At 41.1% G+C, this 15,365-nt stretch overlaps 2 protein-coding genes across 4 annotated transcripts in view; both read left to right on the top strand.

Annotated features, from left to right (window-relative positions):
• The window catches only part of ZFP91 (ZFP91 zinc finger protein, atypical E3 ubiquitin ligase), a 37,900-nt gene extending 31,248 nt beyond the window's left edge, over window positions 1-6,652 (top strand). For both annotated transcript variants that reach the window (XM_081062400.1, XM_081062399.1), the window contains exons 10-11: window positions 2,418-2,517; window positions 2,855-6,652. In XM_081062400.1, the coding sequence (XP_080918526.1) occupies window positions 2,418-2,517; window positions 2,855-3,365 (611 nt within the window). In that variant the 3' untranslated portion in view covers window positions 3,366-6,652. The remainder of the gene's footprint in view (window positions 1-2,417; window positions 2,518-2,854) is intronic.
• On the top strand, window positions 6,599-14,207 carry CNTF (ciliary neurotrophic factor). Of its 2 annotated transcripts, none has more exons than XM_081062415.1 (4): window positions 6,599-8,492; window positions 9,454-9,938; window positions 12,615-12,742; window positions 13,548-14,207. In XM_081062415.1, exons 1-4 carry the CDS (start codon window positions 8,379-8,381, stop codon window positions 13,574-13,576), a joined length of 756 nt encoding a protein of 251 aa, XP_080918541.1. In that variant the 5' UTR covers window positions 6,599-8,378; the 3' UTR covers window positions 13,577-14,207. The 2 variants fall into 2 exon arrangements, with proteins under 2 accessions (XP_080918541.1, XP_080918542.1); XM_081062416.1 differs by having other exon boundaries at window positions 8,116-8,492; window positions 12,618-12,742; window positions 13,548-14,204.
• The last annotated feature ends 1,158 nt before the right edge of the window (window positions 14,208-15,365 follow it).

The raw sequence follows: 15,365 nt of genomic DNA, 5'->3' as shown, positions 1-15,365 counted from the left end.
GCTCTTACGGATTAAAAGGGAGGAGTCTGAGGAGAAAACCTAAATGGTAAAGAGGTTTGCTTATAGTTTATGGTAACTACTAAATAGCTCCTGGGACTTCTGCTTCTATTGAAATCTAAAGCTATTGAGTTCACATGTAACCTCACGCAGGAGCTATCAAAAAGAAAAACTGAATGTCTTAGTAATGCACATTACGGATTGGATTCAGATTCCATTCATTTTCCATCACCGAAAATCTCCGTGCAGTGTAGCTAGTGGGAACAATTTGAGCTGGGTATTAGAGCTAATCAGTAATCAACTACGTGCCAGCCACTTGATTGTTATATGTTACCTTCTTAACAATCGGGGTAAGGCTAGGAATTCCAGTTACAGAGATGCTATGTCTCCTGCCCAAGGTCACACTGATATATGTACCCTTTGCATCATGTATGTGTCACTTAGGCAAGTTACTTAATTTCTTCTCATCACTTTTCCTCATCTGTAAAATAAGGATTTAATGACACCAATACCAGGAGTTACTATAAAGATGAAATGAGATAACATATAAAGTGCTATTTATTGCACAGGGCCTGGCACTTGGTAGACTTTCTAAACACCAGGATTTGAAATCATTCCAAATAGGGTTTCCAGGCGGGAATTCCTGCCCATTCTCGGGAATTTTTTCGCTTTCCCATTCCGGAATCCCGAGATACAAACTGTTTTCTGTTCTCCACGATGAATCATTTCCACAATGTGACGGCCGATGCTACCAACCACCTGGGTTTAAGAGGCGATATTCCTGATTTCCCAACCAACTTTTCTCGGGATTCGGGAATGGGGAAAAAAAAAAAAAAACTTCCCAAGAACGGGCGGGAATTCCCGCCTGGAAACCCTAATTCCAAAGTCTACAGACTTTGCATTATGCTTTGTTTTTTTAGAGAAAATGCTGTATGCGCTGTATTTCTTGCTAGGTGCTGTCATTTCTCTGCTCCTTCTTTCTGTTAGACTGTTCTCTCTCTTAGAAAAGTACTTTCTGACAACTGGTTTTTAGACTATTTCAGCTAAATATCGCAAGTCTGCCGGGACAAACTGCTTTAGAATTCAGTTCATTCCAAATACTTTTATTTGGTTAATGCAATAGTATGATATCAGTGTTGAGTGTTTTCCTTTTCTAAATTAGTATATATGGACGCCTTTAGAAAATATAATTTATGTAAACAAATGGATATTTCACTAGTTTGCCATGCTCCTGCGGGGCTGGGAAAGTAGACAAGACCTAAGAGATACTGAAAATTCTCCCTGGGTTATGACTGTGAGTTTCTAGGCCTTGCTGCTCATCCTGTAGACCACAGACCAACAAGCATTGGCATCACTTGAGTTCTTGTTAGATACAGAATCTCAGGCCCTGCCTCAGACCTGCTGAATCATCATCTGCATTTAGTGAGACCCCCAGGTGATTCCTAAGTACATTCAAGCTTGAAAAAAACTTGCTTCTCCCCCATTTAGTTTTAAAACTGGGATAAAGTTTAGGATTAAATTTGTTATTGTTTGCCTTTTAACTTATCCTTGTGTTTTCACTTTATTTGTAGTAATTTTAAGTGAAAGGCATAGAAATTGTAGTGGTCATTCATTCGACAAATGATATTGAGCATCTGTTTGTCCACTGTCGTGTAAACCAAGTGATAAGAAATAATTAAGTATGATACTCCTTTGCCTCAGAGATTCCATACCCTGTTACCAGTTCATCAAAAATTCTCTGAAATTTGGGGAGCTTGTGAAATGACAGAGGGCGGTAGTTGAGTGGTATAGAAGATGTGAAATAGGAGCAAAGGGTAAATACAGTCCTGTGCTATACATATTTGATAGCAACTTGAATCTTTTGAGAGAACTGTAAATCGTTTATCTTGGGAAACATTTTTTAAACCTGCAACGGAAGATAAGATTACTACTTTAGATATAGATCACTTTTCTTCTAGGAAATGCCAAATTCTTTTGTTGTTGTTGTAGTTGTTGCTTGAATGCCAGGTTATTTATTCATAAGCATTTAGCTTTCATGATAATGTGGAAAAAATTCTAAAGAATCAAATCCATGGAAAAGGTAGCTGTTTATTTGTTAAAACAATTCATCCAAGATCTGGATTACTGGTAAAATTAAGATTAGGATTTCAGTTGTCATATTTCTATCTAGGTTTTTTTTTATTTGTGTTGTTTTGTGTTTAACAGGTCCTTATGATACTGAATAAATGGACTAAAAAAAAAAAGATGAAACTATGTATTTCTTTTTAAAATTTTGTTTATCCAAAGTGTTTATACATTGAAAACAGTATTACTTTTACTCTAAATTGAACTGCCTGATCATCTGCTTACTTATTGTAAACCAGGAAAAAAAATGGGGATTCTACTAAATGGAACACTAACCACATTATCTTTTTTCTCAGATCAAAGAGATTATATCTGTGAATACTGTGCTCGGGCCTTCAAGAGTTCCCACAACCTGGCAGTGCATCGGATGATTCATACTGGCGAGAAGCCATTACAGTGAGTAGTTACTGGTGAATGTCTGGGTGAGAAGGATGGATACCCTGGGGGTTAGCCCCTTTACAAACATTTCAGCTGCCACTATTCTTTATTTTTACCAAATTAGAGTGAGCATTTTTTTGGGGGGGGAGCTACTTAGTGACCTTTTTCTTCTGTCTTTCAAGCAAGAAAAAAAGCAGATTAGTGTTCCATCTAGTAACTTTTCCTAATCTTTCACAAGAAGTATGTGTTACTGACTTTTGCTTGTATATGTGACCTCTGAATTCTCACCCTGACTGAATAAGAGTTCTCTTTATTTCTCTGTCTGACCAGCCATTTCCTCTTCCACTCTCCTTAGATGCGAGATCTGTGGATTCACTTGTCGGCAAAAGGCATCCCTTAATTGGCACATGAAGAAGCATGATGCAGACTCCTTCTACCAGTTCTCTTGTAATATCTGTGGCAAAAAATTTGAGAAGAAGGACAGCGTAGTGGCGCACAAAGCAAAAAGCCACCCCGAGGTGCTGATCGCTGAAGCTCTGGCCGCCAACGCGGGTGCCCTCATCACCAGCACTGATATCTTGGGCACTAACCCCGAGTCCCTGACACAACCTGCGGATGGTCAGGGTCTTCCTCTTCTTCCTGAGCCCTTGGGAAACTCCACCTCTGGAGAGTGCCTCCTGCTAGAGGCGGAAGGGATGTCAAAGTCATACTGCAGTGGGACGGAGCGGGTGAGCCTGATGGCTGATGGGAAGATCTTTGTGGGCAGTGGCAGCAGTGGGGGCGCTGAAGGGCTGGTCATGAACTCGGACATACTCGGTGCTACCACAGAGGTTCTGATTGAAGATTCAGACTCTACTGGACCTTAGGAGAAGGGAAGACTGGACACTGGGACAGCTCAGACTTTGTACTTAAAAGATAAAAAGGACAAAAAAAAATTTAAAGCATTTAAAATCTAGTAAAATAACTGAAGGGCCTGCTATTTCCATTTTGGATCACAGCACACACATAACACCCACCCCCTCCCTCTTCTCCCTCTACTGTCCCCTTTATAAAATCAATGTTGCCTTTACCAGAAAGGTAGACAAAAAAGAAGAAGCTCTTAAAGTGAGGGTTATCCTCACACTCAGTTTCAACCAGGCAGACTTCCTGCTCATCAGCAGATCCCCTTTTCCACCTTGCAACTCTGATGTGCTCTGGGTCAGCTTTTAACTCCTACTAGTATATTACTGTCCTCTAAACCCAAACTCCTCCTTTACTGCTGCCCTGTGGTTCTGGCTTCTACCCATTGCAGACATTTACCTGAAAAGTATCATATAATTTTAATCTTTGGAGGCTGGCAGCTTGACTTGGCACTTTAGGGCCCCTTAGCAGGGTGAGCTGTTAAAACAGCACACATCTCTCACCCCCTTTTCCTCCAGTCCCCACTGGGCTTCAGGAAGGAAGGGTACATGGGGACCACCTCCCTCCCATTTTACCCCAGCACCTCAGTCCTCCTGACACCTCTATGTGGTTCTTAGTGGTGCTCACTTGCTTGGAAGCAGGCTCCCGATGGAGGGGGCTGCCCTCCCAATGGTGTCTCTGACCATAGGACAGGGTTGCGTGTCAGTGAGACAGTGAGTAAAGTCCCAGGCTAATGGCAGAAATTTGCACTTTGAACATGTGTGTTTTTGTGTTGTGGAACCTGAGATTCCTTATTTATTAACGGAAAGTGATTTTTTTTTTTTTTTTTTTGTCTTTGTTGCTATTTTGTGTGGGGCTAGGAGAGAGTGGATTATTCTGACATGGGTTCCTTTTCCATAAGAGGTACTTTTGAAGGCAAGATATAGGGTTGAAGAAGCACAGCCAGCCTCTAAAATCATAGCTCTCCAGTGGCCTTTAAGCTGGTCCTCAGCACTAATAAAATCACTACAGTAGCTTAGTGCTTTTTCAGAAGCCTTGTTAGGGAAGATTGTTAGGTTTGTGGTAATTAGTGCTCTGTTAGTTTTAGAGCATTAAGATTTAGGAATTTTGAGGGGATGAGGAAGGTCGTCCAGGGTCTGAATTAGAGATAAAAGATTTTCTCTTACGAATTTGTTTTTGTTTTGTCACCATCATTTCTTTACACATACCTCCCTATTGGTCCAACTCTGGCCCGTTGCTTGGTTTTTGTTTTTGCTTCACCTTATCATTGGTTCATTCCAGCTCCCAGTTAGTGAAGGACATTGCCATTAGTGAAGGAATAATCTGAGTCACACAGTTTTAAGTCAAAGAAAATTGCTCTGTTTTGTTTTCCTTTTAATAACACTTCAGACAAGGAAAGGCTTCAATAGACAAAGTTAATCTGTAGCTTTGGCTTTCCCTAAAATTCTGGGAATTACTGCTTCCTTTGAGAAGGAATTTTCGTGGGGTAGATTGCTTATTACTGTCCATGAGAGAGACAGGTATTGTTTTTGTACAAGTTCATAACTCCAGACTAAAAACCAATTTTGGCTCATTTTTAGGGAATTAAAAGGGCAATTTTTAATCCTTCTGTGTACCTCAGAAGATGGAATTCAAGGCTTGCCCTATTCATAGTTTGTCAGAAATGTGCGATGGCTTTTGGAAAGAATGAAGTTTTGCTGAGAACAAAATAAGGAACAGCTTGTTTTTCAAAAACACTAAAACTACAAAGTTTATCAATTTTCTCTTTGATTTATTTTTTTCCCAAAGAGAAGGGTAACAAAATGTCATCTCTGAAAGAGCCTCACTTTACACCCACTAGTGTCAGTGTTTGGGATGCCAGGGAAGAGGGAGTGAAACACCTACAGGGAACAGCCTTAAATGCACTATTGTTTCTTTTCAGTGTTGCAGATTTGCCATCTTTCCAACGTGGGGGTAGAAAATCAACTAAGGATAGGAGGGGTGTAGAATATGTTTCCTGCCCACAGTAAGGATTTGGAGTTGGCTTTGGTATGTTGGATCGATTTGAAAATATTGTAAGATTGATTGGGTGGGTCTACAACGCAAGTTGTTCCCCACACATATAAATCCATTTAGTACCATTTCACTAGTTAGCATCTATTCCCCACATTTACCTTTGTCACATTTATTTTATCCTTTGTGTCCATAAATTACATTTACTGGTTAGTCATCAGGTATTTTAGCCACATACACAAAAGCAAACTGCATTACAAATATATGTATAAATGAGATAAAGGAAAATAGGTTTTTTCCTATCTCGTACTCCTCTCCCCACCAAAAACAGTTATTGCTAATAATTAGAAACTTTATGTTCTTTCTCCTCTATTTTTTGTCCTCTTCATAGCTACAATTTGCCTATAATTTGCTTCAATAAATTATAGCAGTTTGCAATACATTTTAAAATATTTTTCATGAACTTTATCTCTTTTTGCGAAAAGGATGCTGGCATAGGAAAGAGTTGGTATAAGTAAATTCACTTGTACTGAACCCTCTTCCCTTTTTCCTTTCTGCTCCTCATGCTGTTTACTTCATTGTCCTTCCAAGGAGCTCTTTTAATCTTAAAATTCTGCATTTTCTACTCTTACTCAAATTCTATAACCTTTTCTCCTCACTGCATATTCTCCATCTTGAATTGGACATTTCTAGATTCTGAAAATGAAGTTGACATACAAGCATTATTTCTGTGCTTCCCCTTTGTGGTTGCCCAGGGTTATTTTGCATAATTGACTTAATATGCTTCAGAGAGTTTAGATTAACACTGGCCGGGATTACTGGGAGTAAGAAATATATATATTAAGGTATGGAAAAGCATCCACATAGAGCACTTGAACCTCCTTTGTACCTGTTTGGAGAAAAAATATAAAGAGTGTATCAAACCTGAGGTTATTACAGTCTGGTGATTGGAAATACCATTTTTCTCTCCTGTCTTTTTCCCACTTTCCAATGTACTCAAAAAAATTGAAAAATTGTAATGATCAATTTAAAATATTTTATTTCCTAAAAGCCTTTTGCCTGTTGTAATTTGCAGGACCCTTCTCCTTTGATGGGAGAGACAGGTAGTTACCTGAATCTAGGTTGAAAAGGTTATGTACAAAGAAATTATAATAAAAGGGATACTCTGCTTTTCAAGTCCTTGTTTTCTCTTACTCTAGATAAGGCATATCCAAAATAAATATGTAAAGAAGAAAAATAAAAGTTGTCTTCATGGAAGCAACTGGTCTTCCTTGGTTGTACTGAGTTACAGTTGTCGTAGGGCAAAAACACTGATGCTGCTAAATAAGAAAACAAGTGCCCTCAGCGAGTCTTATGTGGCAGATACTGTTTGCTCTTGTTGAGAATCAGGTAAACTTTGCACTCCATTTAGTTCTTGATTTCTAATGCTGAGATGCCGTATGATCCTGTGAACATTTGGCAAATTTGGAAAACCCGTGTTTCAGCAGCCTTCTGCTAGGAAAGGTGGCCATGTTAATCTAGTAGCGAGAATGTTAAGGTTGCTGTGAGTTAATTTCACTCTGAGAATGGCAAAACCTGGGTAGCATTTAATATCAGTGCTTCTTCATAAAACTCTCTTGTCCACATCAAGTACTAATTTTTAAAAAAAGAAAATAATAGAATCCTTCTACCTTAAAAGGCCTACTGTGACAGCTGCCCAGGCCTCGTTTCTTTCTCATGTCCCTCTTGTTGTTTACCTATGGAAATTGGCCTCAGAGAAGGCATGTGTTTCAATTTAGAGACAATGTCTATGATCTGAAATAGCGAAAGCTAATTGATTCATTGGAGGTTGAAACTTGCAACTCTTAATTAGCATCACATTCTAATCTACTGAGTTAAATGCCACAGAACAGCCACTCTCCAAGTGCTTTTAAACTTACGCCCTCATTCCAAAGCCCAACTCATTCTCTAATTTAGTTAAGCATGTGGTATGACTGCGATAAGGAAGAAAAAGAAAAGCATGTTGTCACTTGAGTGAGACTGCCTTAGAAATGTTACCAAGTCAGGGTTGGGTGTTTCCTGTTCCTTTGGAAAAGAACAGGCCTAAACAGTACCTTCCTCATCCTGTAGCTAGGAGGAAAGCACCGTGGTTGAGATTAGGGATGCTTTCTTAGCTGATTTTTAATCAAAGTGCAAATTAAACTAACTTTACGTAGCAAAAGGATGGGAGTAAAAAGAAGCTATATTTTTAAAGGATTTGTTTCACATAAACTTCGTTTCTTAAACAAAATGTGAACTATCTAGAGAATGAAATTTGAAAGTTTGTGGGGAAAACAGCTGTAGAATCAAAGACCTGTATTTCAATTTTGAGCGTAGTAATTGGAGTTTGTACATATTTAATTTCTTTTAGCCTCAATTTCTTAGGTAAGATGGGAGAAATAATGTTTATCTCAGAATTATTCTAAAGATTAAATAAAGGCTTTAAAGCCTTTAATACAATGTCTGCCCATGGTAGGTGCTTAATAAGTGGCAGCTATATCAATAATAATTATGTAACAATATTGAAAACGAGGCTAATAAAAAAAGAAAGGACATGGGGAGCACAAGGAAGGTAATAATAAGACAAACTGCTGTTATGTGTATATAAAATAGATTTCATTAGCCAGGGGTGTCATGAGGATTAGTGTGATAGTGACCTTGTTGCTAAGAGCAAAAGCAAAACAATGACATAAAAACAAGTACACTACACACTCAGTGGAGGAGAGAGATGGAGGCAGACGCTGCAGGAAAAAAAGATTAAATAGGGGCCTTTGATTCCACAGGCACAAAAATCCATAGCCAGGAATTTGTTGCCACCTCTGAGTCAGGCAGGGGTGGGGGTGGGGTGCACAAGTCCATTAGGAGAGAATGCCCAGTGGATTCAGTCTGAGAGTCACATTTCTTATTTGGACCAGTGTAGACACAAGCAAACCTAGCTTGCTTGTTTCCTGGGACAGTTGAGTTAGGGGATGGCTTTCGCAGAGCATCCACTGCTGACCCCTCACCGCCGGGACCTCTGTAGCCGCTCTATCTGGCTAGCAAGGAAGATTCGTTCAGACCTGACTGCTATTACGGAATCTTATGTAAGTTGCCTATTTTTCTGTTGTCTGTTTTCACTTCATCTCTTCTGATCCAGTCCCATTACCAATTATGAAAGCCCTAATCATACAATCAGTCGTATGTTGGGCATGTATCATTTGACATGGCCCCTTCTTCCCTTAAGGAAACTCATATGACCTTATGTTCTTTCTCTGGTTGTTCAGGAGACAAGTTCTTAAGTAAGAAATTGTACATGGGCTTCTAGGTAGGATTGGCTCTACGTCTTGGAGGATGTTCCTTATTTGGTTGCCTACACTCTGAATTCTACCAGAATTGATTAACCATGAGCCCTCCAAGTTTGGGTTCTTTGTATACATTGTTCTGAATTTCTGAGCTATGTAAACGAAAGGTTTATAGAATTGGGAGAAGAGCGGTATAAACCCCGCCAATTTCTCCTAAAAAGTTTTGGCCACTACCTTTTAATTACATATATCAAAAGTGTTTCGGGTCTAAATAGAAGGCTCACCTACACTATCAAAAGGGTTCCCTAGAAGTTTCACGGGGGACTTGGGAAGTGTTACATTCTTAAGGAGTTCAGGTTGCTTTTCTGATAGAGGGAGGTCCTCATTAGTCCACGAAAGGCCTGCTGTGGAACTACTCCAGACCCTGTGGAAAGGAGCTTCATACAGCCCCACCAGTAAGACATCAGACTCTGAAGTCCCAATTTTTTTTTTAACTAATTCCCACTGAATTCTCTAGAGGATTATCCTCACCATTGGGAGAGCGCAGTGAGAGAAATTCTACAGTGGCTACATTCTAGGGTTTCCTAGGTGTGGCCAGTGTTTTCAAGTATGTTTAAAATATTTAGAACTCCAGTATGAGTAAAATATTCCAGTGTCTAGGAGGAGTTTGCAGTGGGAAGGAAAAGTTATTCTGGACCAGTGGGTAAGTGAGGATGTTGGGATGATTCCAGGAGATGTGATGTGTTTCTTTATCCTCCGCCAGGTGAAGCATCAGGGCCTGAACGAGAACATGAACCTGGATTCTGTGGATGGTGTACCCCTGGCAAGCACTGATCGGTGGGGTGAGCTGACGGAGGCAGAGCGGCTCCAGGAGAACCTCCAAGCTTACCGTACCTTCCATGTTATGTTGACTAGGCTCTTAGAAGACCAGCGGGTGCATTTCACTCCAGCTGAAGGGGACTTCCATCAAGCAATACATACCCTTCTGCTCCAGGTTGCTGCCTTTGCTTATCAGCTGGAGGAATTAATGGTGCTCCTGGAACACAAGATCCCCCTCAGTGAGGCAGATGGGATGTTCCCACTTGTTGGAGATGGTGGTCTCTTTGAGAAGAAGCTTTGGGGACTAAAGGTGTTGCAGGAGCTTTCACAGTGGACAGTGAGGTCCATTCGTGATCTTCGAGTCATTTCTTCTCATCAGACTGGGATCGCCGCACGTGGAGGCCACTATCATGCTAACGACAAGAAAATGTAGCGGTTACCCCCTCTCTGTCTCTGTCTCTGTCTCTCTCTGTCTCTGTCTCTCTCTCTCTCTCTCTCTCTCTCTCTCTCTCTCTCTCTCTCTGTGTCTCTCTCTCTCTGTCTGTCTGTCTGTCTGTCTGTCTCTCTCGCCCTTGCCCTCACCCTCACCCTCGCCCTCTCTCTCCCCCTTTCTTTTCTAATGGAATATACACAGTCCACTGAGGCCTCACTTTCCCATTCTTAAGTTTTTGAAAACCTTTAAGACCACAGGCATTTTCATGAAGTAGGGTTGGACACATGGACAAGTGGGCATGTAGGTTTAGTTGGCAGAGGTTGGGGGACGTTGGGACCAGAAGGAAGCAGGGGCATGGGCAGCATTCTTCTACCCCATGCTCTCCCTTTTCTACCCACTGAATAACCTCTGCGGACATTTAATAGCCTCACAGGAGAAGTACATTGTTAATTCTAGTCCTAGACTCTTCTGAGAAGACTGTTAACGCTGAACTAAAAATCATGGACTCTAACCAATTCAAACTCTTGGATAATAAATTTATTGAGCATCTACTATATTGAAGCAGTGTGCCGCGGCTTTATGTATAATTCTCACAACAACCCCGTTGAGGGCGGCAGTGTTAGTCCCATTTGGCACATGAGATAGCAGACTCAGGGAAATGTGTAACTTGTTCAAAATTACCCACCTAGCAAAGGGCACAGTAAGTTTGCACCCAGATCTTTCTCTTCCCAAGTTCCTATGTGCCCCTCCCGTTAGAGGCCTGATTATGAACCTCTCTCACTGCACCTCTGCCACGTAGGGTTGGAAAATATATCCATGTAGTCTATCCCTAGCACTGGAAAAATAACCCCATACAGTAGTCCTGCTTATCCGCAATTTCACTTTCCATGGTTTGTTACCTGAGGTCAACCACGGTCCAAAATTATTAAATGGAAAATTCCAGAAATAAGCAATTTATAAGTTTTAAATCGTGCGCCGTTCTGAGTAGCATCATGAAATCTCACCAATTCCCCCTCCATCCCACCCAGGACATGAATCATTCCTTTGTCTAAAGTATCTACACTATACCCCACCCATTAGTCACTTAGCCATCTCAGTTATCAGAGAGAGAGAGAGAGATCACATTCGCATAACTTCTGTTTCAGTATATTGTTATAGTTGTTTTTTTTTTTATTGTTAATCTCTTACTGTTAAGACAAAACAGAAGGTTCTGTACTGTCCGCAGTTCAGGCATCCTCTGGAGGCCTGGGAATGTACCCCGTGGATCGGGGGACTACCCTATTGAATGGTACAATTTTAGTGTCAAAGGCAGTATTTGTCTGTACTTGGCAAAGAGGAGAGCAGTGGGAATCTTAAGATTCTGCTTGGGGAGAAAAGGAGGCCCAGCAAACTTAGGAAGCTGGCGTGGGCGGTAATGAATCTGCTGTAAAGTGTCCGCTGCTGATGTTCGTGAGTTTGGAGTTGGGCACAGCTTATACCAGGTTCCCACACATGTATCGTAATCAGTGCAATGTCACTGCCTCTAACCCAAGCATTTGAGGACAATGGCTGGACTACCACTCAGGTTAAAAAGTCACAGAACTCCACCACACATTCTCTAGACTCAGTCATGAGGAGAGGGTGAGGCCTACTCTGTTCCCACTGGGAGTGCCAGTGATTCTGAAACAACATACAGCAAAGCCTCCATGCTGCCCAACAAAAGGGCAGAGCTCTGTGTTTACTGTTCTGGAGAAAGACAGTATGAAAGGTGCCAACCCGTAAATGAGGGCATTGACGGAAAAGGTCATTTGCAGTCGGGCCTATAGTGTATCATTTCCCTCCTACCCATTAACTAAAACTCGAGACCTTGGCTTGGGGGCCCCAACCAATTTAGTTTACTTATTTGAGGCGTCTGTGTCCTTAAATGAACCTTGAGTCTCAGCGGGCTGTAGCTTCCACAGGTTGCATGAGGTGGAATGGGTGACTTAGCTTGTGTCCTATCCCACATAGGTTCATGTCCAAAACTCCATGAAGTGCGTATTACAAGAAGACTCGGGTATGAATTTATGGCAATCCAGGGGAAGCGAGCCCCTGCTCTCTAATTCGGAAACAAGGGTGTATGCATCTGAGAAGTCAGTACTAGGTTGGAATCGTAAGGCACAGGGGGAAGCGTAGGGAGTGAAGGGAAGGAGCTCAGCGAGGGCCAGGGATCCTCTTCCTGGAGGAGGGTGGTGCTAGCTGTGTTTCAGTGGTTGACTAAGTACCAAATAAAGAGAAATCAGGAGAAGAGGAACAGGAAAGAGTTGCCTGTTGAGAAGAAAAGTGAGGCAATTATAAATGATTAGGTCCAGCTACCCCTAGAGGTTTTGTTTGGTTTTATTTCATTTGTAATTTTGGCGTAAGTAGATCCCCAGTGAATGCATAGAGAGGTATTTCATTCAAGCTTTTCTTATTGAAATGATTTCTATTGCTTAAGAGCCATAGTTTTGATTGATAAAGTACCTGTGTATTAACATAAAGCTTTTAAATTTATCCAGATAGTATTTTTAAATTTATCTGGGTAGTATTTTAGGCTCTTTCTGTTTCATGGAGAAAGATGTGGCTAAAATTTCTTAATGGGTAATAACTGCTTACAAACTTGCTAAATCTGAAAGGAATTGACCCCTCTCCGAGTGTTTTGTTTTTCTATTCAGCAGATGTTGCAGTACAGACACCTGCAGAAGTTTCAGACATCTGGAGCATGGCTTAGGCTCTGAGTCGCGTGTGAAGGAATATCTACGTATGAGAGGCGTGTTTGCAGTGGCAGAGGGTCCAGAAAAAGGTACAAGTACCGGCTCTTGAATGGGAGGAAATAAGAAGGTGTGTAAGCACTGTGCGGAGTGCGTCAGTTTCTTCTTCAACAAGCTTGGAATTTGATTTCAAAGAAGTGTGGGGGAACTCCTCAGAAAAAGATCAAGGAAGGGGGAAATGAGCACCGAGCCTTAGTAATAAAGACATAAGGATGCATGGCTCTGATTGCATCATGCTTATCGGAAATGGATGAAACAGATTGATTCAGGGATAGAAATTAGGCCAGTGCTGTAGCTGTGTATGTTATAATACCATGGGTATAAGGGTGACGTTGTGAAAGTGTACGCGTATATTTTTTAAGCATCCACAATCCCAGAGAGATATTTGATCTTTAGATTTTAGTTCTTCTGTTTCTTAGATCTGTATATGGGTAAGATCTCTGGGGAATCATATTTTTACAAACATAGAAATTATAAGTTAATATGTACATTATAACCATATTATGTATGTGTATAATTAAAAAGCATAAATTTAGTTCTTTGTCCCTAACTTATTTTGTAAAGAGGATTCCTTTCATCCACTGTCTCCAGAAATGTCCTCTCTGTGGGTAAAGAGAGTCAATTTTCCTGAATCTGTCAAGGAATTGCATGTGTGAGAGTTGATAAATTCTTCTTGCATTGATTTAAGTGGGTGGTTGCAGATTTTCAGATTAGCACAAACTCAAAGGCCAAGCATGGAATAAAATTAGCTTTAAGATAATCGGGTTTGAGGGGAGTGAGAGTTTTAATAAAAATGGAAAATGTAAAGTCATAGCCCTGGTATTGCTGTTATTTCAGGCTGCTGTGGATTAAAGCCCAACGGATGACTCATTGTGTTGCTGGTCACACAGGGAGAGAACGAGTAAATACTTCAGGGAGACCTATCTGAAAAGTTGTTTAGGATGATTTTTGTTGGTGAATCTTCACCTCATGAAGTAGCTGAACACCTTCTTCCTCTGTTGAGGAGTAAAGTAGAAATGTAGAAAACAGGGGGGCTTCCATCAAGATAAGAAAAGGATTGGTGAAGAGGGAAAGGAAGAAATGAAGAATTTGGATATCACTTCAGTTGATGTGTGTGTGTGTGTGTGTGTGTGTGTGTGTGTGTGTGTGACCAACAGTGTTTTGGCCAGGGTATTTAAAAAGAATGGTTTGGCCTCCTGCCTCATCCCACCTTAGCTGCAAGTATCAGACCCAAGAATGAATCCTCTGATTGTTGGTACATTCAAAGTGAAAGAGACAAAAATTTCATCTCTCCACTCCAAAGCTTCTATAGAGCTCTAAGTTCCACCAAGAAAGACAGAGTAAAAATATAATTTGATCTTTTGATGAAATGTGTGTGGGGTGTGAGGTAAGAAAATTCATGTGCATGTGATTCTTCTATTACTGGGATTGACCTAATTTTGGCAGATAGAAAATAAAAGATGGAAGAATGGCTAATAATACAGCTTTCACCTCAGCAAGACCATGAGTTGCTTCTTTTATTTCTGTATCTTTGGATGAACAAGGGGAATTTCAAGTGATTTCAACCTTGAATGAAATGTAATCCTCCCAGCCAGGCCAGGCTCAGTCAGGCAGTGCTGGGTAAATCTCCACGATGCCAGGCCCCTGGGAAAAACTCCCAAAGCCAGTCAGCCTCGCAAAGGTACATTGCCCCTGCGTGCACCTGCCAGCCTGCAGAGGCGGAAGGTTTTCTTTTGTAACGTCTCAAATCAAGTATTTGAACCCTAGTCAAGCCTTTAGAAGACAGAAGAACACTGATTAGCCCGTATGTGGTCAATTTGAAACTAAGTTGTGGAAAATCACATAGAGAAAAATATGAAAAACTGCTAAGAGGTCGTGTATTTTTGTCTACATGTTCAAGGTAGTGTGAAACGGAACACTGCATTTTCTTAATTATGTCAGGCATCTCGACACAATTTTATGTCATTTAATCCTCTGAGAGAACGGTCTCTCACAAATGAGGGAAATGAGAATGAACATTAACTTGTCCAAGGTCCTTCCACTAGTATATGACCGGGTTGGCGTTTTAGTTCTGGCTCCCAAACTCACTTCACTCGACCCCTGCCATGGGACTCTAGCGACTGAGGTCATCTTGTACCAAAATACGTTCTCCCTCTCGTTAATTCACGTTCCCTGGATAAAGCCAGTATAGACTTTTACCAAACTTTGTGGCAAAACCTATTATGTTTCCAAACATTGGGACAAGTCACTGTTTCTGAGCTTCCTCATTTTGGGAATGGAAATAACATACTAACTTCATAGGTTGTTAATGGTTTAGACAAACTGAGTATCTGAAAGTGCTTGTAGACGCTATCCAAACGTCAAGTATATTTAATGTCCCAAGTAGCTTGCACCAATGTAAGGCTTTTGAATGAAGAGAGCTCCGTAAGTGTCTCAGAGAAAAAGCAGTTGCTTCCCAGGATCCATCTGTCACAGCCTAGGCTTCACCCTGTTGTGTCTGTGGGCCGTTGGCCACTAGAGGCTAACCCAGTCTCACACAGCCTCCAGGACCGTCCACCTTTCTGGAGGGTTGAGACTTGGGCGGTTCATTGCACCCAGAAGATGGCTTTCACAGTAGGCGGGTTAGACAAGTTCTGGAGAAGCCTGGCAGGCTCT

Source organism: Rhinolophus hipposideros, assembly GCF_964194185.1.
Source record: "Rhinolophus hipposideros genome assembly, chromosome: 10".
NCBI classification, from domain to species: Eukaryota; Metazoa; Chordata; class Mammalia; order Chiroptera; family Rhinolophidae; genus Rhinolophus; species Rhinolophus hipposideros.
Note: the sequence above shows the minus strand (reverse complement) of the source record. Positions and strands in the feature narration are given on the sequence as shown.